This window comes from Saimiri boliviensis, chromosome X (assembly GCF_048565385.1).
Source record: "Saimiri boliviensis isolate mSaiBol1 chromosome X, mSaiBol1.pri, whole genome shotgun sequence".
NCBI lineage: Eukaryota > Metazoa > Chordata > Mammalia > Primates > Cebidae > Saimiri > Saimiri boliviensis.
Window position 1 is genome coordinate 35,230,404 of NC_133470.1, and position 23,817 is coordinate 35,254,220.

General features: G+C 40.4%; 1 protein-coding gene across 1 annotated transcript in view; it reads left to right on the top strand.

The window, feature by feature from the left end:
* Window positions 1-21,210, top strand: part of TSPAN7 (tetraspanin 7) — a 126,505-nt gene extending 105,295 nt beyond the window's left edge. Inside the window, exons 3-8 of the mRNA XM_010334819.3 lie at window positions 3,298-3,372; window positions 6,138-6,233; window positions 7,963-8,118; window positions 13,502-13,585; window positions 19,889-19,964; window positions 20,232-21,210. Coding sequence (XP_010333121.1) covers window positions 3,298-3,372; window positions 6,138-6,233; window positions 7,963-8,118; window positions 13,502-13,585; window positions 19,889-19,957 — 480 coding nt within the window. The 3' untranslated portion in view covers window positions 19,958-19,964; window positions 20,232-21,210. The remainder of the gene's footprint in view (window positions 1-3,297; window positions 3,373-6,137; window positions 6,234-7,962; window positions 8,119-13,501; window positions 13,586-19,888; window positions 19,965-20,231) is intronic.
* Window positions 21,211-23,817: the final 2,607 nt, after the last annotated feature.

A 23,817-nucleotide genomic window follows, 5' to 3' on the forward strand; every position in this document is an offset into this window, starting at 1 on the left:
CAAACAAGAAGGGAAGAGATGTGGTGTTGAGACCTGACTGATTCCAACTAACTGGCTTAAGTTTTTAGTGGCAAGAATGTAACCTCCCTGGCCCTTTGTTTCCAATTGTGACAAAATAGAATTGGACTAAATTACCAAAGTTTCTCCCTGCTCAAATACTATAACTGGACAGGGGTGGGAGAGGGGATACTTTTATGTTCTAATTCTAATTTTGCCTGTGGGGCAGAAGTATCCCATAGCTGAGTGTAATGGCATAAATAGTATATGTGTATAAACAATGGAACAGTTAGTTATGGCCTCCTCTGGAGGTGGTTACACACCACACTACTGTTTTATTCTCCTAACACAAGTTCACCGGCAGGTGAGCCTTTTGGGGGGTAGAGATGTTTTTTGGTTTTGGGCTTAATTTGGGTCTTTAAAAATATATTTTACATCAAATTTTAGATTCTACATATGTGTAAGATCATGCAGCTATTAGTCTTTTCTGTCCCTGGCTTATTTCACTTAATCCTCTAGATTCATTCATGGTGTCACAAGTGACAGGATTTCATTCTTGTTTATGGCCAAATAGTATCCCACTGTGTATAGACACATTGTATCCAGTGTGTATGAGCACTCAGGTTGGCTACTGTCAATAGTGCTGCAATATACCTGGGGGTGCCGATATCTCCTTGACATACTGATTTCATTTTCTTTGGGTGTATACCCCACAGTGGGATTGCTGGATCATATGGTAGTTCTATTTGTGATTTTTTGAGGAATCTCTACTCTGTTATCCATAGTGGTTGTACTAATTTGCATTCCAGTCAGCAGTGTATAAGAGTTCCACCTTTTCCACATCCTCATCAGCATTTTTTATTTTTTATCTAAAGACAGGGGAGGAGGGACGAACAGAGATTGGCCAATGGGTACAAAGTTAGAGTTAGGAGGAATTATCTGGTGTTTTATTGCATAGTAAGATGACTATAGTTAACAATAATGCATTGTATATTTAATAATAGCTAGAAGAGAGGATTTAGAATGTTCTCACCATGAAGAAATATTTTAGGTAATAGATATGCTAACTACCCTGATTTGATCATTACACAGAGTAAGCATGTATCAAAACGTTATACTGTACTCCATAGATATGTACAATTATATGTCAGTTAAAAACAATAAAATGTTAAAAATATGATTTACTTCTTTTTATGTGATAGATGCTGTACTGGGTACGTATAACGTTTTATTTTTCTCCTTACTACCACCATGTACTGTAGGTTGTATTTTCATGTTATGTGATAAGAACTTGGGGTTTTAGGTAACCTGCCCAAGTTCACACAGCTAAAGTATAGAAAGCTGGGATTTGAACCCTTGTATGTTTCCTTCCAAAGCTAAAACTATTTCAACTCTGGTGCTTACATTTGGGAAAAAAAGCTGTAACCCCTACCGACCTGTATTTAGCACAAGTTCTTCCCAACAGGCTTTTGGCCAAGGCCTTTTGTAGGTAAAGCAGCCACTCTCTGAAAGCTCCTAGAGGCAGAAAACTTGCCAGACACAGAAAACTGCTGATCTGGCTGATGAGAACGGAAGTCGCTTGATTAACTGCCAGTCTAGAATTCTGCAGTCCTCACATAACCTCATTAATTGCCAAACAACTGAAAATAACTGTCTACTTTATGGAAGCCCAGAGAAGGCTGCCTCTTTTCTAAGAGCTAGTCCATAACAAGATAGGATTCAAACCTAGGAGGACTTCTGACCACAGAGACAAATGTCCTTTCTTCCACCTGCCTGCTAACAGTTATTTTCCCACCCAACTTTCTGGAAAAATCTAGGCCTAGTGTGAGACTATCCCATCAGCAAAATAGGAGAGTCTGACATCAAACTGTGCTTTGAATTGCATTTTGTATGAAGTTGGGAGAGAAGTCATGTACATGGGGCATTCTTATAACTACATGTTTAGTATTTGAGTGGCTGTGCTTTGTAGAGAATTTTGTTAATATTTAGAAAGAAATTGATATTTTAAGCCAATATTTCCTCTTTCAATATATGTGCCATTGGGTGAGAAAAATAATTAATGATTCTGCATACATATATGTACTTTATGAGACATGTGTATACTTTACAGGTAAGTAATGTGGCTACATGCAAGCTATCCAAATTCCATAGCATCATTTAGGGCCATTGCAAATGTTCAAAACCATTATATTTTATTTTGAGATGAGAAGAAGCAGATTGTAAGACATGTGCTTGTAGGTAAGGAATCCATTTTTTTTAATCTGCTTTTCAAAGTTACCCTTAATGTTTCATAAATACCATGTACTAACCTGGAACTTAGACATGATTGCATGAGCAGGCACATATGAAAAACTTGGGAAGTACCCCCAGCATGAGATGAAAAGCACTAACGATGTTAGATGCTTGCAAATAACATTAGTATCGTGTATTTACTTTTTGAAACACTATAAATTCCATGCAGCATCCCAAACAAGAGAGGCAGGCAACCCCACAGGAAAGCCGCTGTGGCTACTGTGTCCAGTGATGACCACCAATCTGAAGAGGAACATCCTCTTGTGTGTGTTTGGCTTCCTGGGCCCAAATGGGAGGGATACAATTCCAAATGAAGCAGTTTTGTAACTGTTTCATCTGAGCTGTGGTTAAGACAGCTGGAGGAGTTTGCCCAGGCAGCAGGTTCTCATCCTGGCTGTGCTCACACACATGATGGGTTAGCGTTAGGGAAAAGACATTGGGCTGGTTCTTATTTCTTCTGAAAGCAGAACCAACACTAGTAAGTGGAAGTTAGAAGTAGGCAGACTTGTGGCCAAGGGAAAGGAAGTCTTTCCAACGATTGGAACAGCTTCAAAATGAAATCAGCCACAGGGGGTTGGCTTGCAGACCATCGTAGGAAGGTGGTAAAAATGGACCCCCAGACAGGGCAGAATCTGTCCTGTGACCTTCAGAGCAGTTTGGTTTTTTTCTAGCTCAAAGATTCTAGTGTAACAAAGAGTGGATATTTTAGTTGTGAAAGTTCCTTCCAGGTTTCTCCAGGTGAGCCAAGCTGACAGGCACAATGCCAGTCTCTCAATGAATTCTCCCCAGCCTGTGTACTCCAAAACGCATATGCATATTAAACACACATTCCTAGATTGAGACTTATGTGGGGAAATTTACAGAAGAATATTTCATACTTTCTCTAAACTTTGTCTAGGGAGTGTGAGGACTTGTCTAATTCCTGCTGATTGAAAGTAACCTACCCTGAAGAAGCCCTCTTCTTAATCCTGATGTATCTGACTTTGTCCTTGTGTGTTTAATTTTCAGTATGCCATGTTTCTGTCCCTGGTGTTCCTGGCTGAGCTTGTGGCTGGCATTTCAGGGTTTGTGTTTCGTCATGAGGTAAGTATACACAAAGTTCAGAACTCAGTTAAGGGGTGTTTGGGAGGAGGATTCTTGAAACCTCTTGAAATGTGTAAAAAGTACATATAGGCTAGCTGATTTCTTCAGTAGTATTGCTATTTTCCAAATACCAGGTCACATGACCTGAAATCTTCATGAAGTTCTAAATGCAGGAATTCCACCAAGCTTGAAACTTTCATTGTTGATCTTCACTGTGTTTCTCTATGTAGCCACTGCATAAAATGATTCTCTCCCCAGTTTTAAAGCAGTGACTTTCAATATGCATTAAATACTCATTTAAAAATAGCTGCTTCGGGCTGGGCATGGTGACTCATATCTGCAATACCAGAGCTTTGCAAGGCCTGGGGCAGGAGGATCTCTTAAGGCCAGAAGTTCAAGAACAGCCTTGAACTTAGTGAGTACCCCATATCTAAAAAATAAAAAAATAAATTAGCTGGAGGTGGTGACTTGCACCTATAGTCCTAGCTACTTAGGAGGCTGAGGAGGGAGGATCACTTGAGCTTGGGAAGTCAAGGCTGCAGGGAGGTACTGCACTCCAGCCTGGGCAAGAGAGAAGACCCTGTCTCTATTTTTCTTTTTAAAATAGCTACTTTAATAAGGCACAAGTGTTTATCTGTATAACAAGATTTCTAAGACCATAAAGGCAAGCCAAACTAATTGTCTTGCTGCCTCAAAATTTTATCATTGTACTCCATAAAGAATAGTAAAGCCAGAAGTAGATACACATGTGTTAAAAATAAAAAAAAAAAGATACAGGTGGAAAACACAGCAAGTGTTACTGTGAGTCTCGAAAGTCTTGCATTATCTATTCCCAGGCTTTAATTTTTCATTAACACATCTTGCTGCACACTTAAAGGTCCCGCTTTTGGGCTTGGCCAAGTTCACTTCCGCCTGAGCTTGCCTGTGTGCTCTCTACTCCCTTCACTAATGCCTTGTTTTTCCCTATTACCAGAGACAGTATCCCAGATGCCAAAGCTGACTGCCAGAACCCAGTTTGTATGGGTGCTGCATCTGAAATTAGGACCCCATTCGTAGTCTCTAGTGAAGTGACACCTGATGAAGTTTCAGCCTCAGCATCCCTAAAAAGTGCCCCTCGTGTACGTGTGAACGCCAGGAGCAGCCTGGCTTGCTCCTACCTGAGCCCTTGTGAACTTTCCTCTTGTTTATTGCTGGGAGTGTGCTCTATGGAGGGGTTTTTCTCTTAATGGTGCTTGCTGCCTAGGGCCTGGAAATCCTCATCTACTTAACCTCTTTTCGTGTGAAACCCTAAGAGCTGTTGTGGGAGGAGGGTACAGTGCAACTCTGACCACCAGTGCTCGTCTTGAATTTGGCTAAACAGTCAAACTCACATGATGACAATAGGTCTCAGTGCCACTTAACAAAAGCGAAAAGATAGAACAAAGGAAGCACAGCTTGCCTGCGAGGCAGCAGTGGACTTGTTTCTCCACCATGAGTCCATAAAATGGTCCAGCGCCTATTCTGCGTACTCCCCCATCCTAAGAGACAGCTTAAGTGCAGTGAAATGAGATGACACAACTGGGTGTGGTAGCCACCTTAGCTTAGAAGCTACATGTCACTTGTGTATCTACCTCTTGTAACTGTCCCATGGACATAGTTTACAGCATTTTAGCAAAGAATATGCCTAGTTAGGAGAGTCACCATACTTAGCCCTAAGCTTCCCACCACGTAATTATTGTCATTTGCTGTCCTCCCAGTTTGGAGGCATGTCACCAATTGGGGGTCAGTTTTATCACAAGTTCAGTGGCCTGGTAACACATCTGACACTTCACTTTCATCACATTTCCAGGGAAACAGAGCTTGAAAGTTTTCCCAAAGTCAAATGTGTTCATAGAAAAGGTTTTGTTAACCTTTTTATTTTTTTTATTTTTATTTTTTTGAGGCAGAGCCTTGCTCTGTTGCCAAGGCTGGAGTGCAGTGGCACAATGTCTGCTCACTGCAACCTCTACCTCCTGGGTTCAAGCGATTCTCTTGACTCAGCCTCCCAAGTAGCTGGGATTACAGGTGCCTGCCACCATGCCTGGCTAATTTTTTTTTGTATTTTTAGTAGAGATGGGGTTTTGCCATGTTAGCCAGGCTGGTCTTGAACTCCTGATCTCAAGTGATCTGCCCACTTCGGCCTCCCAAAGTCCTGGGATTACAGGCATGAGCCACTGTGCCCAGCAAATCTTTTTAAGTCCTTGTCCTTTAGCCTTTTTTTTTTTTAATTGGCCTCAATAAAGACAGGTAAGTGAAAGTTGGTTTTGCCCCACTCCTATGGTAAAACGGGGATCAGCTTTTGACCAAACCATCAGTCATTCTGTCCACCAAAGTGGTTTGTCTTGTATGAGCCTCCTGTGTAAGAGCAGAGGAAGTTATAGAAAGATGGGCATTAATCAATTCAAAGAAAATAAGTAGAAACCTCATGCCTGAGGTTTGGCAGCTCACCGTTGTATCCCTTTCAGAAATGGACTGGTCATTCCAGTAGGTCATTCAACTGGTCAGACTTTCTCTGGATTGAGGCTGAGGGGAACAATTTTTTAAATTCCTGAGCCTAACCATTCTCCCCCACCCACCACCGCGAAATGTTTTGAGCTTTTCCATTTCAAAAAATGGGGCATTGCCTCCCTGGCCTACATTTATACCGAGACTTTCAGAAGAGGCTATATTAGGGTATAAGTTGGTAAGAATTGAAGTCAGTTTGGGCTGTGGTGGACTGTAATCACATTCCTCCTTGTCTTCCATAGATCAAGGACACCTTCCTGAGGACTTACACGGATGCTATGCAGAATTACAATGGCAATGATGAGAGGAGCCATGCAGTGGACCATGTGCAGCGCAGCGTAAGTTCCAGAGGAGATGGGGGTGTGAACTATCTATGAGGTCTGGGCTTAGACTTAGGGGCCGCGAGTAGGTTGGCCCAGTAGTTGATATCGGTTCCGTTCTTCAACTCTTAGTCCAGTTCCATTGCCAAGATAATACCCAGTCTTTGTCCAGGTGCCGGTTACTCAGGTAATTAGTGTCAAGGAGGACTACTCCCTTGAGTGTGCCTTGCATCAGTAAGGGTTGCAGGTATGCCAAAAACAACTCATTTGCTCTTCAGATCTGAACCCTTGGGAAGGAGTTAGGCAGTGAATGTGTGACAACCTTGCTTAGAGTTGGCTCCCAGAGGCTGCCTTTCTGGAATCAGTATCTTCAAGCTGGGTGGAGAGCTCAGGTGAGCTGTGTTCACTGGCTGGGGCAGTGGAGTGGGTGTATAGAGTGGACCTAGAAGAAACTGAGGATCTGTTGGGTATGTGAAGGGCGTGAGCTGCCTCTTGCTTTGCTGAGGATATGGGGGAAATAGAAGAGAGAGTGCCTGTCTGGGTGGCAGGTGCAGGTGCTTAAGCTTGACTGCTCATCAGTAATCACTAAGGAGGCTTTTGCTTGGGGTTTTCTTGGTTTTGGTTACTTCAGAAGCAGTCTTTTTTGTTATTTATTTTTAAAAAAAATTCCAACATGTACAGAAAAGTCTTGGGAATACTACAAGGAACTGAATAATCAGATTTACCAATTAATTATATTTTTGCCCCATTTGCTTTAACATTCTCTGTATTGGGGGTGGCAAACCTCTTCTGTAAAGGGTCAAATAGTAAAGACCAGGCGTGGTGGCTCACACCTGTAATCTTAGCACTTTTGGAGGCCAAGGTAAGTGGATTGCCTGAGCTCAGGAGATCGAGACCACCCTGGGCAACACAATGGAACTCTGTCTCTACTAAAATACACACACACACACACACACTTGCCAGGTGTGGCAGTGTGCCCCTGTAATCCCAGCTACTCGGGAGGCTGAGACAGGAGCCTCACTTGAATCTAGGAGGCGGAGGTTGCAGTGAGCCAAGATCGCACCACCGTACTCCAACCTGGATAACAGAGTGACACTCCGTCTCAAAAAAAAAAAAAAAGGAATACATAGTAAATATTTAGGCTTTGAGGGCCATACACTCTGTCACAAGTACTCATCTCTGCCACTGTGGCACAAAAGCAGCCACAGATAGTATGTGAACACATAGTTGTGGCTGTGTCCCAGTAAAACTTTATTTACAAAAACAGGCAGTTCCTGGGCTATAGTTTACCAACATCAGCTCTCCCTTTCTGTATGTGCATTTAATAAAAAAATTTTAAAAAGAAGAACTATTTATTTACTTATTAGTAGAGATCCCAGTGGAGAGTTTTTTGTAACTGTCTTTGCCTCAATTTGCCAATCACCCAATAGTCCCGATTTAGTGGATGAATACATCTATATCAATAGGTGATTGTGAGTTGGACACTGAAGCACTGCTTTTATTTGTGGAGGTGATAAGAAAGCCAATGCAGTATATTATCTAGGACTTCCTTTTTGGAGATCAAACAAGCATCAAAATGAATAGAATAGTTACTACCCCTTCCATTCATCTTGACTCACCAAAGCTGCACATGTTATCTTAGGCTTTAGCGCGTGTTTCTTTTGTAAAAGTTATACGGCAGTGACTGAGGAGACCACATTGTCTTTGATCTGCTACTTTTTAATTCTTTTCCTTTCCCTGTTAATAGCTGAGCTGCTGTGGCGTGCAGAACTACACCAACTGGAGCACCAGCCCCTACTTCCTGGAGCATGGCATCCCCCCCAGCTGCTGCATGAATGAAACCGATTGTAATCCCCAAGATCTACACAATCTGACTGTGGCCGCCACCAAAGTTAACCAGAAGGTACCTGCTTTCTCCCAGCCCTGATTGGACCACTGGTGAATGCTTGGGAGGGATTTTTCATTCCTGTTGAAATGTTGGCAAATAGATTTGAAATGGGAGTCAAGGAAAAGAGAATCTTATTTTCCTTGATTGCCTGGGAGAGGCACTTGAGGCTGCTCACTTCTAAAAGAGAAAGCTGTGAGTAACTCAGATCAGCCTTGTCTTTCTCTCCCACAGCAAGGATCTACCACGGATAGTTAGGAAGGTTTAGCCAGTGGTTTCTGTTAACCCCGATGCTTATGTCAGATAGCGAATGTTGGCTCTCTTCTTTTGGGTGTCCGTCTTCTGCTTAATATGCCATCTAAACATGAAATTGTTTGCAGCTGGGTGTCATACTTGATAGCAAGAGGGCAGTAGAGTTGACAGACAGCATCTACTTCTGCTAGGAGGGTGGCCTTTATTTTAGGGAGTTCACTGCCATGCGAAAAGAAATCAGCAACTCAGATTCAACTCACTGTCAACCTCCTGACTCCCAGAGAAATCAGAGAAAAGAAAAAAGAGGACTAAATGAAATTTAAAAGTTAGTACATAGTGGAAATGAGGGAAAGGAAGTGTTAATAGGGAAGAGGAAAATCAATTCTGTATTCCACTTTACAGATAATAAAATGAAGACATGATGTAACTGCATGTGAAGACTATCTACATTCCTAAATGTTTAGAGAAATACCATATATGAAATACATTTTGGCAAACAAAAGGGAGAAAAAAACCTACTATTGTGTTTACTTTCTGTTTTTCAGTCATGGGGTAAATCTTTTCTTGCTAAGATAAAATTCTGTTCTTATGATGCCTTCAAAACTCTACGTAATCTGTACCAACTACTGAATAATTCAGAGAGAAAAGATAGTAAGATTCAGTACTAACAGCTTATTGTCCAAGTTAAAAGGACATCTGTTTCCATTGGAATTTTCTTATGGACCCAAACATTGAGGCTTCCTTCATCTCTTACTAGTTAATAATGTAACTTCTGGCTTCTTCATGGACATCCCCACTGAGCACCCATATGTGTCATTATGCTTCCATTTTATGAAGTGCTAAACATACTTGGCATGTGGTAGACACTCCAATTTATGGAAGGCAAGAAGTGCTCTACGGCAGTGAGATAGTTGATATAACAGAGCCTAAGAAGGACATTCATGAAAGCAGTACCCAAGTCTTTTTTTTTCCCACTCAGACTTCCTCTTCTTTTGTGAAAATTGAGAATCCAGAAGTCAGGAGCACAGGGTCTAGTGTCAGGCTCCAGTAGAAATTCTGACTCAGCCACTTGTAGGTTATGTGATCTCGGTCAAGTTACTTAGCTTTTCTCAGTCTTGCTTTTCTCATCTGTAAAATGGGAATAATAATAGCAAATGCTCCTTGGGCTTGATTTGAAGATTTAATGAGATAAAGTATCAAAAGCACAGTGCCTGGTACAGGTTATGGCACAGATGTGATACATGTTAACTGTAATATAAATGATGGTGGTGAAATCTGTCTTCTACATCACATGGAGTCTTTTATTGAAATGATGCAGGATTTTCTTATAGGGAGGATCTTTTGTTAGTATCTAAAAACAAGTTTGGAGACATATCCTATAGTGCATCTATAATCCTTACAGTTATTTCCAGAAAGAGAGATAGGGTAGCATTTTTCATTTCATCGATAAACTTACACATTGACCTCACTTTCCACCTCTCTACTACAATCCAACTTTATATTTTCCTGGCCACCTCAAATACTTAGAAGATCTGCTTAACTTCTCTCTTACTTACCTTATAGCCTCCAACCTGACTCCCTCAGAGGAAAAAAGTGAATGAAAACTAAAATTTGTCTACCGAGTTTCATTAGACATTCTTATTTAATGCCCACTGGAACTTATGAGACAAATAACTTCTCCTTGCTAAATCTCAGACACCTAATCTATAAAAGATGACATGGGAATGGGGTAATAGTAGATGCTTATAAATGTTACCTCTCCTCCCAGTGATTCCTTCCCCTAGGAGGCTTAACTACTAGCACATTCTAGTTATATGGAATCCTGTGATTTAGAATAAATGGCTCATCCCTGTAGATCCTTTGGTGTCTTGAACTCTGTACTCTGATAGCACAGAAAGATGATACTTGGCTCTTACCGGGAAGACTGAGAGACCTGTCTTGTACAGATAACTGAGATAGAATAGGAAGAAAGTATGAACAGTTAAATAGGATATTTATTGCTTGGATTTGGGGACAGGTTTTATTTTGGTTTTGCTAGCAGGATGATGAAATGTCTGCAGGCTCAGTTGGCTCATAGCATTGGCTGAAATCCTACTTCATAGGAATTGTTTGACAGTTTGTAAGAGCAAGAGGAATAGAGTTATTCTGCTTGGCAGCTACAGAGATACCTTTTCCCATAACCTGTCTGGGACTAGCCTTCTACTCCTGGTAGTTAAAGTCTGCCACTTGCAGATGTTTTCCATTGGTGACTGTTGATTTAGACCTGCTGAGAGGGCGAGCACATGAACTGTTCTGATTATTTCCTAGGATACTTAGCAGGTCTGTGTAGATTTATTTCACACCTTACAACTAGACTTTCATATTAGGAAATTATGAGAGATTGTTGTGAGTAGATAAGATCATAGTTTAGGGAAGAATTTAAGGTTGAATGCAAACATGGCCAGTGGTTGTAGTATTAAAGCAGCTCCTACCGTAGAAAGATCTGTGCTGAGACCTGGAAAATGAACTTTGGGGTCCATGCAGTAAATAACAGAAAAATTCAGAGATGGAAAACATTTATTTTGACATTGGTCTTTTATTGTTTAAATAAAAACAAAAAAAAATGAAGTCACTTTTATCTTCTCATTTTAAGTAACCCTATTGCTGATATGATTCATTAACTTGCTTTCTTATTTGGAGTAAAAAATAATGAGAAAACATTTCTTACAGAAGAGTGCTTCTCACCCTTTAATGGGCATGTGAAGCATCTGGGTATCTGGTTAAAATTCATTAAAATATGTCAAAAGGGACAACCCATGGATGTGGCAGATTCTGATTCAGTAGGTCTGGGGTGGGACCGCCAATCCCGCACTTCCAACAAGTTCGTAGGTGGTGAAATACTGCTCTTTCAAGAACCATACATTGAGGATCAAGGTATAGAAAGAACTATTTTGGCACGGCTGTACTAATGCCAGGCAGTCATTTCCTTTTTCTGGTTTCTCCTACTGGCTGGAGTGGCCTTACCAAAAATAATGTGATCAACTCTAAAATCTTCTAGAGTGGAGTAGAAATCATACTTTAGAAAATATATTCAGCTTAAGTGTAGAACTGAAGTGTGCAGAAAAAAACAAATCTATGCCAAACTATTTTCCAGAATAAGAAAATAGCTCATTTTGCTTCTCTGGGTTGTATTATCAGGCTTCTGTTTTCATATTTTGAGCTAACCTAACACTGGTGCTGATCTGGACCTCATTTCTTAGCCCCATTGCCACTGCAGGGAGAAGATAGAGTAATGATGACCAGCCCGGCAAACTGCTGTCTTAGCTGCTACATTTTGGGAAAGCGTTAGAAAATCCACATCTCTCCCCATTTTGTCTTATTCCTAGCTCAAACTCTTCTCCCTTCTACTACCTTTTGAAAAACAGTGTGAGGCTGGGCATGGTGGCTCATGCTTATAATCCCAGCACTTTGGGAAGCCGACGGGGGCGGATCACGTGAAGTCAGGAGTTCACGACCAACCTGGCCAATGTGGTGAAACCCCGTCTGTACTAAAAATACAAAAATTAGCCAGGCATGGTGGCACACACCTGTAATCCCAGCTATTTGGGAGGCTGAGGCAGGATAATCACTTGAACCCTGGAGGCGGAGGTTGTAGTGAGCCGAGGTCACGCCACTGTACTCCAGCCTGGGTGACAGAGCAAGACTTTGTCTCCATTAAAAAAAAGAAAAAAGAAAAAAAGAAAGAAAAAAATAGTGTGATATATAGTGTCACTAGTAAAAGTGAAATCAGCAAGCTTCTACTATGGGGAATCAAATTTCAAAACTCCCCATGAGTGATAATGTATTTCCTTTCCCACTCCCACCCTGGCCTTCAAATTTACTTCAGATAACTAAGGAATATAGTTTGTCAATTGCATTGAAAACATGTGTCACACAAAGGGAACAGTATACGCTGGGTCCTATAGGAGGTTAGAGAGTGGGAGGAGGGGGAAGATAAGGAAAAATAACTAACGGGTAGTAGACTTAATACCTGGGTGACAAAATAATCTGTACAACAAACCCCCACGACACAAGTTTACCTATATAACAAACTTGCACATGTACCCCTGAACTTAAATAACAAAAGACAACATGTCTTAAAGCACTACTTCTAAGTTAATGCATCTTTTTTTTTTATGCAAGCAGACTACAAGTCTATATAGTTATCACTTAATAGAAGACACAACATGGGCATAATTTTTTACCAGCTATAAGAAATGTTAAATTGTTAAATTTGAACTTTAAAGGGGGAAACATGGTTGGGTTTTTTTTGTTGTTCTTCAAATGTTATTAAAACTCAGTGTGCCATTCTTAATAAACAAGAACCAGCCTTAATGTGTTTATTATATTAATGTCTTTATTTTTTACATACTTTATACACTTAAATTGAAGCCCTTTTCCAGAAAACTGGAAAAAGACCATGTCTTCCTAGCTGAATAAAGACTCTAGGCTGATTTTGCCAGTTTAAATAAATATATTTACAAATACTCTCTTTCTGGAAAAGATGACCCTAGAACATAAGGTTTCCCTATTTAAAAAATTCTAATGGTCTCATAAGGAAGAACCCTAAAACTTCATCAAGTTGGCAGATACCCAAACACTTCCCTTTAGCTAGATGATTTCAGTTTATTTATTCAAGTTTTGTCATTCATCGTCAAAATGCTAGTAACTATGTTTATGATGCTGAGATTTCCTGTTCAAGGATGCAGAATGTCTTTTCATCTTTTCAGGTCTACTCCTTTATCTCTATCGTGTTCGTTTCATAGATCTTACAGATTTCTTGCTAAATTTAGTCCTACTATGGAAACATTTGTCGATGAAATTGTGTCTGGGATTGGCTTTAAATGTGATGGGAGTCGGGGAGGTTCAAAGGAAACAAGATCGACCAAATATTAATTTGTGATGTCAGGGGAAGGGTCATGTGTCTCTACACTTTTGTGTATGTTTAAAATTTTTTCTTATGTTTTTAAGTTTGAAAAGAATGCTAATAAATCCCTAGAGTGAGTTGCAATTATATTTGCTGAATTAAGGTTGAAGTGTGTGTTGGGAGTGTTTTCAGTACACATAGCTTGAGTAAAAAGCTTAGCCTGAGTAAAAACATGTCTCCAAGACAGTGTTTTTCTTTTTTCAGGGTTGTTATGATCTGGTAACTAGTTTCATGGAGACTAACATGGGAATCATCGCTGGAGTGGCGTTTGGAATCGCATTCTCCCAGGTAGCCCACATAATTGTGCAGAGCCTATCTATCCTTTCCTCTACCTCCCTCCCTGGCCTCGAGATTCTCAGCCTGCCTTCCTGTGCTTTGGGAAAAGCTGATAGATGGGGTCAAAGCACCTTGCTCATTAGTCCTCAGGTGATCTGTTTATTGATTTTTCTTTTTCAACTCAAACGAAGTTTTGTCATCAAGGGAATATCGGTTACAGTTCAACTAATGACTGGCTGCAGATAAACAACTGGCTACTTCTGTAGGTCAAATAGAGGTTCACTGAATAACGTGCTGGCATAATTGGAGCATAAACAATGCAGAACATCAAATGGCTGATCTGGATTTGGGGGAAGCTTTTTTCCTGATTGATCTGACCCTTTTTTGTTCTCTCTTAATTCCTGTGTATTATGGATGATATCTTTCCTTTTAAAGAAAGCCTAAATTTAGCAAACTTCAGCTTGTGATCATTATTTTAATCTCTAGGTTTGACTGTAAGAGGTTTGACTATTCTTATTTGGTTTCTTAAGAGGAAACCAAATTTTGTTTATTAAATTTTATATCCCTTTATCTCTACCTGCTGTCTAAAAATCAATGGGAGAAGTACTATGCCAATTAAGTAAACCACACACACTTGAGGATAGAACAAGATTAAGCTAAATCTAAAATGTAGCCTACCTCCACCAGGCAGGGCATGGTCCCACAGGCTTCTGATCTCCCAGACAAATGATATATCCTTGCTAAAATGTTGCTTTGGGCAGAAGAATCGACATGTATAGTTAACAACCAAGAGCAAACTTTGTTTATGGTTTAACTCAGACTTTGTTCAGACCAACAGGTCATTTTTCAAACAAAGCCCAATTAATGTTGTCTGAGTAATGTCTCCACAGCTCTCATTTCATTTTTTAAAATTTCTTTTTATTTAGGACCTGGTGTCTACAACAAACCACAACTCTAATTTCTGCATAGGCTATCTCGGACTCTAATTACTTTTCCCCACCCATCTGTATCTCTGGCCCTCTGGCTTAGCAATGCCGATGCACTTTAATTTTATTCCAGTTTGTTTCTAAAACGTTCTAATTGAAAAGTGAAATATACAGAAAGGTGCATAAATTATGTTTACAGCTTAATAAGTTGCCACAAAATGAACATAGCTGTGTAACCCTCACTTAGATTAAGGAATAGAACTTTAGTCTGATGGTTTACTTTTTGTAAGTAGACACCCTTAGAGAGGTAGAAGAGCTTTTCTTCCTAAGCAGTTACAATACCTGTGTGACGTTTTATCTCACAAGAGCATGTGGGCTCAGCCAACACAAGTGTGTTTCTTGTTGCAATTTCAAAATTATCTTTTACCATGCTTCATTATTTTTTGTTTTTGTCTTACAGCTCATGAAGTGAATTAAACTTTCAACACTCCAACACACAGACAAACCAGAGTGGGGTCACAAACAATGCAAATTAACTCAGTCTCCAGAGACATTTGAAAAGCAATTGCTACTCTAAAATTTTTTCTAGTGGCTATAATATTTCAATAATAATACTCAGTAACATCAGTCTAATGACTGAGGGACGTTTTAGAGGATCCCCAAACCCTGGTGACTAATGCAAATGTGCAGGATGCACTTGACAGCCTTGAACATCCTGTTTACTTAACACATGCATGTGTAGCATCACATTGTTAACATCAAAAGGGTAGTCTTGTGTTTGGCATTGGCGTTGAGGAGGCCTGTCCCATCGGAGGAAAAAAATAAAGGGACATTATGCTGGTATTGTACATGAGGAGAAGAGAGCCTCAAAGAATCTGGAATCTCGTGAATGAAACACCTTACCATCCAAGAATATTCCCATGTGGCCATAAGTGTATTGTGTGGTATCAGGAGGATCCTATTTTCATTAATGAGATAAATCAAATGAATCCTTCTCCACGTAATGAATCTGATTAACACCTCTCTTCCACTCTTCTCTCACACATTCCAATGAAGAAATTTATGATTAGACAAATAGTTATCTGGCCTGATAAGCATTAATCTCTCTGTGCTACCTTTAAGAAATCTGTGATTCGTGAATTTTTTAATATGCCCTGTGACCCTCTAGGGCAGTAAGAGGGGCTTTGGCCTTAAGGAACCTCAAACTCCGAAACTCTCTGCAGTGAGTTTAGGTCTCATCAAGGTACCGCATAGTTGTTGGGGTAATAAAACACAAAGCCCAGTGGCATCACACCACAGTGCCAGTACTATTCACCCATGTAGTCAGGCAGGACCAGCAGGGTAGAGACTTGAGACCTGTTCCCAGGTTCAGGCAAGGAGAGGGATTGCTATGGCTGTCATTTACCAGCCAGATGCACCAAGAACTGCAGCTATTTATGGTGCCGTCAAACTCAGGGTTCCTGAAAGCTGAAGTTGGCCTCCAGACGTCCATAAATCCGGGGCATCCTGGGACAATGGTGGCCGTTTACCAGATACCTGTTCACAAAGAACCAGCCTTATTGATCCTGGTCAGTGACCTGGAGCCAGACCTTTAGCTACATGTGTTCAGAAATTTTAGAGCCAATGTCATAGTAAAATTTAGCAAATGTTAGCTGATATTGATGAACCAATTGTGTTGCCCTATTCCTTAGCCTTCCTATAATAAAGAAGGCTCTACTAAGTAGAGACCACAGAGAGGACAAAGTGGGTAGGAAAGAACAGAGCTCTCTCTCTCTCTCTCCCCTCCCCCCGCCTTTCGTTCGCTTGCCCTTGACCTTTTTCTTGCCTTTTGCTTTGCTTGCTCTTGTGACCTCCATGCTATCATCTGTTGGAAGAAACTGGTCATGCACATCTATTGTCTCAGAGATTAAAGGTGGTATAAAGTATTAGGAAAACTAAGCTGGGTCTAGCCTTTTAGTAGACTGTGCAGGAACTTTGCCCCTGTTAGCTAACTTAGCTAATTGAAAGCTCTTGAGTGCTGTTTTTGGACAGCAGGAGGGTTATGTCAAGCATTGAACACTTCTGTCTATAAACTTCCATTGCCTTTGTCCTCTCAAGCTAAACCTCATTTGTCGGGACTTGATGGGCAGGGCCTGCTGCCTATAAATTTATAGCAAGAGGTTGAGTGTGTTTAGTAGGTACTTCTTCACTGCATCTTTGGCAACTGCTCTTTCACTCGAGGGCTTGGGGAGAGAGAGAGAGACAGAGCATGCACGCACATTACCCCTGTCCTATCCCCACCCCCAATATGGCCTGGAAGCCAAAAGCCGTGGGATGCCTGGGCATGGACATGTTTATTCAATTTGTGACATTGTGTATATGTACATTGGCATGTGTGAATGTGATGGGGTAATGGGGTGTCCTCTGGACCTCTGTATTTAGCACTTCTGTGTCTAAGGTAAATAGACCCAGGGCTTTGCTAGACTTAGAACCTGTTGGGCTGGATTAATTCCCCATATCATGTAATATTATAGTTCTGAGTAAAGAAAGTAGAGCTGTTTTCCAGAAGGGGAAGGTTGAGTGACTTGCTTGAAGTTGGGCAGCTACTATAGATCCAGGATTATAATTCTGACCTCTTTACTTGGCCTGCTGTATTAACTTTTAAGGCCAGAGATCAGCCTTGTTCCTGCCTCTGATAGCACCTGAAGGGAATTCATTTTGTGCTTTTAAAACAAAAAGACTTAAGTCTGTGAAATTGAAAGGGAAAAGGTACTCATAAGAAAATACAGATCCTATTCCTACCTGTACATTTTCTGATCCTCACCCTCCTGTCTGGCCTCCTTCAGGGTCAAAATGCTGCTAAGATGATTCATTATGTGCCAGTCATTTGTTTCTTTTTGAGGGCCCTTGAGAAGACTTGTTTGCCTCTTCTATGTAGAGGGCAGGACATGGCTGGGGCTATTCTTAGATAGGAGAAGAGGGTACAACCCAAGTTCTGAGAATTACCTGTGTAGCTTGGGGCGTATTCTTTAACCTCTCACAACTCTCAATTTTCTTATCTGGAAAACTGAGATTGTAATATTGTACAGTTTAAGGTACAGATTCAATACAGGCCAGGTGCAGTGGCTCATGCCTGTAATCCCAGCACTTTGGGAGGCTCAGACAGGCAGATCATTTGAGCCCAGGATCATTTGAGCCCATATCCCAGCCATACCCAGCTGACACATGTAGACATCTCAGGCCTGGTCAACATGGCGAAACCCCATCTCTACTAAAAATACAAAAATTAGCTGAGTGTGGTGGTGCATGCCTGTTATCCCAGCTACTCAGGAGGCTGAGGTAGGAGAATTGCTTCAACCTGGGAGGCAGAGGTTGCAGTGAGCCAAGATTGTACCACTGCACTCCAGCCTGGATATTCAATACAGCCAGCCCTCCATATCTGCAGTCAGCCCTCCATATCTTCAGGTTCTGTATCCATGGATTCAACCAGCTGTGGATTGAAAATAGCAATACGACAAGAAATAATACAAATAAAAGCAATATAGTATAACAACTATTTATATAGCATTTACATTGTATTAGGTATTATGAGTAATCTTGGGATGATTTAAAGTATAAAGGAGGATATGCATAGGTTATATGCAAATATTACACCATTTTGTATCAGAGACTTGAGCATCCTAGGATTTTACTATCCTCATGAGGTCCTGGAACCAATCTCCAGCAGACACTAAGGGATGACTGTAATTTGTTCTACCCCAATATGTTATTTACCTCTGACACTTATTTGATTTTTTACATTATGAAGTGTGTTCTGGTGTTGAACCTGGAAAATGGAAGTTGTAACAAAAAGAGACAAGCTATGAGGTTCAAGGTTGTTACACTCATATTTTAGTTTCTCATTTGGCAAAATATTCTGGAGGTTACAGTCGTGGTATCTTCAGCCACTTGGCAGTAAGTGCACGAGACTTTGTATTTTATGGCACCAAATGATGTTGGCCAGAGTCTTGGTAGAAGACAGGATGAGTCCAATGATGTCTCCTTACCTGAAAGAGGTTATAGTTTGCATATTTCACAGCACAGTTTTAATTTGAAAAAGGAAGATAAAAGATGAGAACTGGAAACTGCATGGGTAGGTTAAGAGCCAGGAAAATGGAGTTCAGGTGTGGCCCTGACCAACAGTGGGACCTGAAGTGGCAGCAGGTATTTCACCTGAAAGATAAGGGTGACTAGGTGGATTGGATGAGCAGTTCCCTGCCCTGGAAGGGTTGTTAAAACACCAGTTGCTGGGCCCCATCCCCCAGAGTATCTAATTCAGCAAGTCTGGGGTGAGAACTGAGAATGTGCATTTCTAAAAAGGTCCTAGGTGATTATGATGCTCTTGGTCCTGGGGTCACACTTTTAGTGACACAGGTTATTCCCACCCCTGATCCAGCAAAACATGCCCTGTTGTCTAAGGAGAAGGGACTACATTGGCCAAGAGAAAGCATCCTCTAAACACAAGTGCACAATTGGGCTCCTCTCCAAAGAATGTTGATCCTCCAGATTCATGAGTGGGAATTTCCTAATGAACAGAACAAGATGTGCTTAAGGGTGTCTTGAGAGTATCACAGCCATCTTTATTAGATTCACTTGTGCCATAGTTTAGCTCAAAGCACAAAGACAAGTGGAGGACTAGAATCTTCTGAGGAGGTGGAGGTAGTATGTCATTGGTTGTCCTGAGGCCCCTAAAAAGCTAGGAGGTGGGCCCTGGGTATAGATGAGCCCACTTAGGCCTAAGATGTCTACATGGTTGAGAGACAGAATATAAAGTCCCACTTCCCCCATCCCCTCCTATGGCTTTTCACAAGCCATGGCTTTCTTACCTCACTGGTGAATGTACCTGGTCAAGAATAGTGTCTCTATTCTTGCCTCAAGGAAAGAACTATTATTTTGTTAGCTGGGTATTGCTGGGATATTATAGTATGCTGAGAAATCTTCCAAATGCATGTGCTATAGCTTTGAATTAAATTTTAGCCTTTTAGTTAATATATCACTAAATCTGTTTCTTATTTTTTTATTACTCTCATAACATGAATAAATTTTAATAGCCTTAAGTGTCAAAAGTTGTTATTCAATGGCCGGAGTGAGCTATAGCTGGAACATGATGGCCAGTTTGAGAACCTCCAGTTGACCCTGCAGTTAGACTCTCAACAGCTGAGATCCCATGGTTGAAATCGGGTTTTATCTTTTGCTTTAGGGCCCTTTCCCTATTTACATACAGAAACTTCTTTAAAAAATTATGTCTAGCGATACACATATATCAAAAATCACATTATATCCCATAAACATATAAAATTGTTATCAATTAAAAGAAAGATGTGGTTCAGTGACTTGAGAGTCTCATTTTTGTTTTTCTCCCTGGCAACAGTTGATTGGCATGCTGCTGGCCTGCTGTCTGTCCCGGTTCATCACGGCCAATCAGTATGAGATGGTGTAAGGAGAAGGTAGGTGGCAGTGGGGAGTGTTTAATTTTGGGACACAAAATTGGGACACATACTCCCCTTCAGATGTGCAGGAGTACTGCCTGGCCATTGAGCACCTGATCCGGGTGGCACTCGTCCATGTGAGGAAATCTGATTTCCGTGGTTGTGGGAAGGAAGTATAATTGGCTCCTTTGTGAAAAATGTGGGAATGCATTTTTCAGCATGTTACCTTTCTTTTCAAGGCCTTATTACTGGTGAATCACTGACGTGTTTTAATTTCTCTCTTAGTCTTTCAAGAACGACGGAATAAGAGACCTGTTTTAAAAAGGAGCTGCATCAATCTTTGAAAGACTTCCAAAGAATGTTAGAGCACAGTACATAATCCACCTGCCCTGCTCCTCCTATCCCTTAGCCCCCAACGTGCAACTGACACTCCTACCCAGTCTCTGCTCCACCTTTTAGCCCATGTCACATGTAGTGTCCATTTTGTGAAGCCCTGTTGTGCCACAGAGTGTAGCCAGGTCCCCCTGCAGCTAGTCCTAGTGAACCTCACCCTGAGGCCCTGCATGGGCCAGCCCCTCCATCTGTACTTGGTCCAACTGCAACTCATCACCGGTGACTGGTTGTCACACCATCGCTGGCCCCTTTGGGCCCTGCATGTAGTGTGGGAGGCTCCTGTTAGCTCCTCACTGTGGTAAATGCCACACACCTTTAAGTAGATAAGCAGACGATAGTTATCTGTTCTTTTGACTTAATCTTATTTGGTTTGATTTTCCCTCTACTAAGGCTTTCCTACCTTCTTCAGGCTGCCTAAGACATGTAAAGAAACACATCGGTAATTGTCCATGAGGAGAAAAAAAGCATGTGTCATGCATGAAGGAAACTGAGCTTTAGGTGGTCTCCTTTTGTTACATACCTGGGTATGTGTAGGCAGTTTAGTGCATCTTTGCCTCTCAGTTGAAACCTGTATAATCCTGTTACAAAGCTGTGTTGTTGCTTCTTGTGAAGGCCATGATATTTTGTTTTTCCCCAATTAATTGCTATTGTGTTATTTTACTACTTCTCTGTGTACTTTTTTCTTGCATTGACATTATAGACATTGAGGACCTCATCAGATCAATTTAAAAATGAGTGTGAAGGGGGAACAAGTCAAAATATTTTAAAAAGATCTTCAAAAATAATGCCTCTGTCTAGCATGCCAACAAGAATGCATTGATATTGTGAACATTTGTGATATATGTATTAATAAATAGAGCAATTACAAACAGCTGTGTTCTGGTTCTGTTTTTTGGTTCTTACGAAAGTTTTTAAACACATTTCTATTCCATCTTGCTCTTCAGGACATTGCAGGCAGGTGGACCTCACATACACTGACACACCTCTCCCTGTGTGCTCCTACCCCACCAAAATAGCATCAGGCAGCAGAGAAGCTAAAGGGTTAGATTTTTAAAATTATTGTGTGGGCACTTCAGAAACTCTAACCATTATCATGAACAGAATACATTGTTGTCTGCAGAAATAGAGCCTCCGTATGATTTCAGGCCTCTGAAATTATTGGGCCTGAAACTCATGAAATAAATACAAAGATTTCAGCTGAGTTTTTAAAATCTGGATTTCATTTTTTAAAAAAGGAAACAAGCGTCTATTCTTTCCTTCATCATTTCTAATGAGCCTATATTCTTCCCTTTCCTCTTTGTTTTCTCGGTTGGATTGAATAAATGCAATCTAGAGAAGAGATTACATCCTACGCTTTAGCCATCGCAGTGCCCCAGTTTGTACTGAAGTATGGAATGCTTACACGTGATTTAAAGAGCATTTTACCAATAGGTGCAGTATATTATTTGCAATCAATTTCTTCCCTTCTTGATGAGTCATCCAAAAAACAAAAACCTAGTAAAAGCATAAATTGATCTGTTACCAAATGAGTGGATCTAAAAGGCTCCCTCTTCTCTATTGTACAACCTGTAATTATAATGGAGATGGCTTTATAACTATATGCATTTATTAGCCTGAACCTTGCGTAGAGTAAACCCTACTACAACACTGACAAAGGACACTGCTTACACCTTCAGTTGGACCCTCTTCAAAAGGCCAGCCATTTAGTGAATAAAGGAGAGCTCTTCTATGGAAACATATGTAGCTCAAAATTTTTTGACAGTTCAGTTTCTAATTTCTGTTTCATTATATATTGAAATGAAGCTTTTCTTTAAAATCCTAAATAGAGCTCAACCCGTGGTTCATCTTTTTGCAAACTATATGTTTATTGGTATCCTTCGGTAAGAAATCTATATGCTTTCTAAATTAAATTCAGATCTCAGAATAACATACTTTTAATGTGAAACATTTGGACCAAGGTTGATTTTACTTTAAAACTATCAAATGTTCATGCCTCAACTCTGAATGACTTGTTTGTAATGTCCTTTCCTCCTTCAAAGGAAACTTAAAAGACAGAAATTGAAATATTTTTTGTTTTCTTTTTATTATCCTCCACCTCCCTTTGTTGAGGTATAATGATTACTTATAGTAAAGAACACAAAATGTTAAGTGTACAATTTCAACTTGCACGTTATGTGGAAACCAGCATAAACAACTGCCCAGATTATATACAGAATATTTCAGTACCCCTGAAGGTGCCCTTGTGTCCCTTTTCAGTCAGTAACCACAGCCTTCTCACATCCCCTCAACCCTGCCCAGGAGTATGACTAATCTGAATTATATTCCCATATTTTAGTTATGTCTCTTCTTCAACTTCATATAATAGAATCACAGACTGTGGACTGCATCATGTACCTTCTTTCACTCAACATTGTGTCTGCAAGAGTTAGTTACATGATGTATGTAAACATAGTCTTGTCTTCATTGTGGTATAGGATTACATTGTACAAATATAGCACAGTATACCCATTCTGGACATTTGGGGGTTTTCAATTTTTAATTGTTTTGTTAGGTTCTGGCTACTATGATAGAGCTGCAATGAGCATTACGGTATATGCTTTTTGGTGGACATAAATACATTTGTAGGATTGCTCAGAAGTAAGATAAGTTTAGCATTAGGAAGTACTACCTAACATTTTCCCAAAGTGGTTATACTAATTTATTCTCCCATCAGCAATGTAAAAAAGATCTAGTTGTTCCACATCCTCACCAACACTTGCTATTCTTAGTCTGTTTTATTTTAGCCATTCTACAGGTGCATAATGTTATCTAGATTTAATGTGCCTCACACTTTCATTTTTTCATTGACCATTTTGATTTCCTCTTTTTGTAAGATGTTCAAGTTTTTTGTGTATTTTAAAATCAGTTGTCTTTATTGTTTTGTAGGAATCCTTTCTATGTTCTGGATACAAGTCCTTTCTTGGATGTACGTATTGCAAATCTTTTCTCCCAGCCTGAGACTTGCCTTTTCAAGAACAGTGAGTTCTGGATTAACAATACATCTGGTTAGAGGTAGAAATGACACAAATAATTCAAAATATTGAAAGTCCTTTCTTCCTAGCAAGAGCAATGTTGGATTCCACAGTGCTTTCACTGTTTGTTGGTTGACTTTAGAAGGAGCTTTGCCTTTTATTTGAATTGTGCTTAATCTAATGTAATTAGTTTACATTTTCTACAAATATAAAGATTTGCAGCTGGGAGGAGGAAATAATTAAAACATGTCATTAAAAATGCCAGGAGCCAGGCCCAGCGTCTCATGCCTATAATCTGAGCTACTCAGAAGGCTAAGGCAGGAGGTTCACTTGAGCCCAGGAGGTTGAGGCTGCAGTGAGCAATGATGGTGCCACTGTACTTCAGCCTGGGTGACAGAACAAGATCCTGTCTCAAAAGAAAAAAAGTAAAATGAAATAAAATGTTGGAGCATTTCCTAGCAATCAGA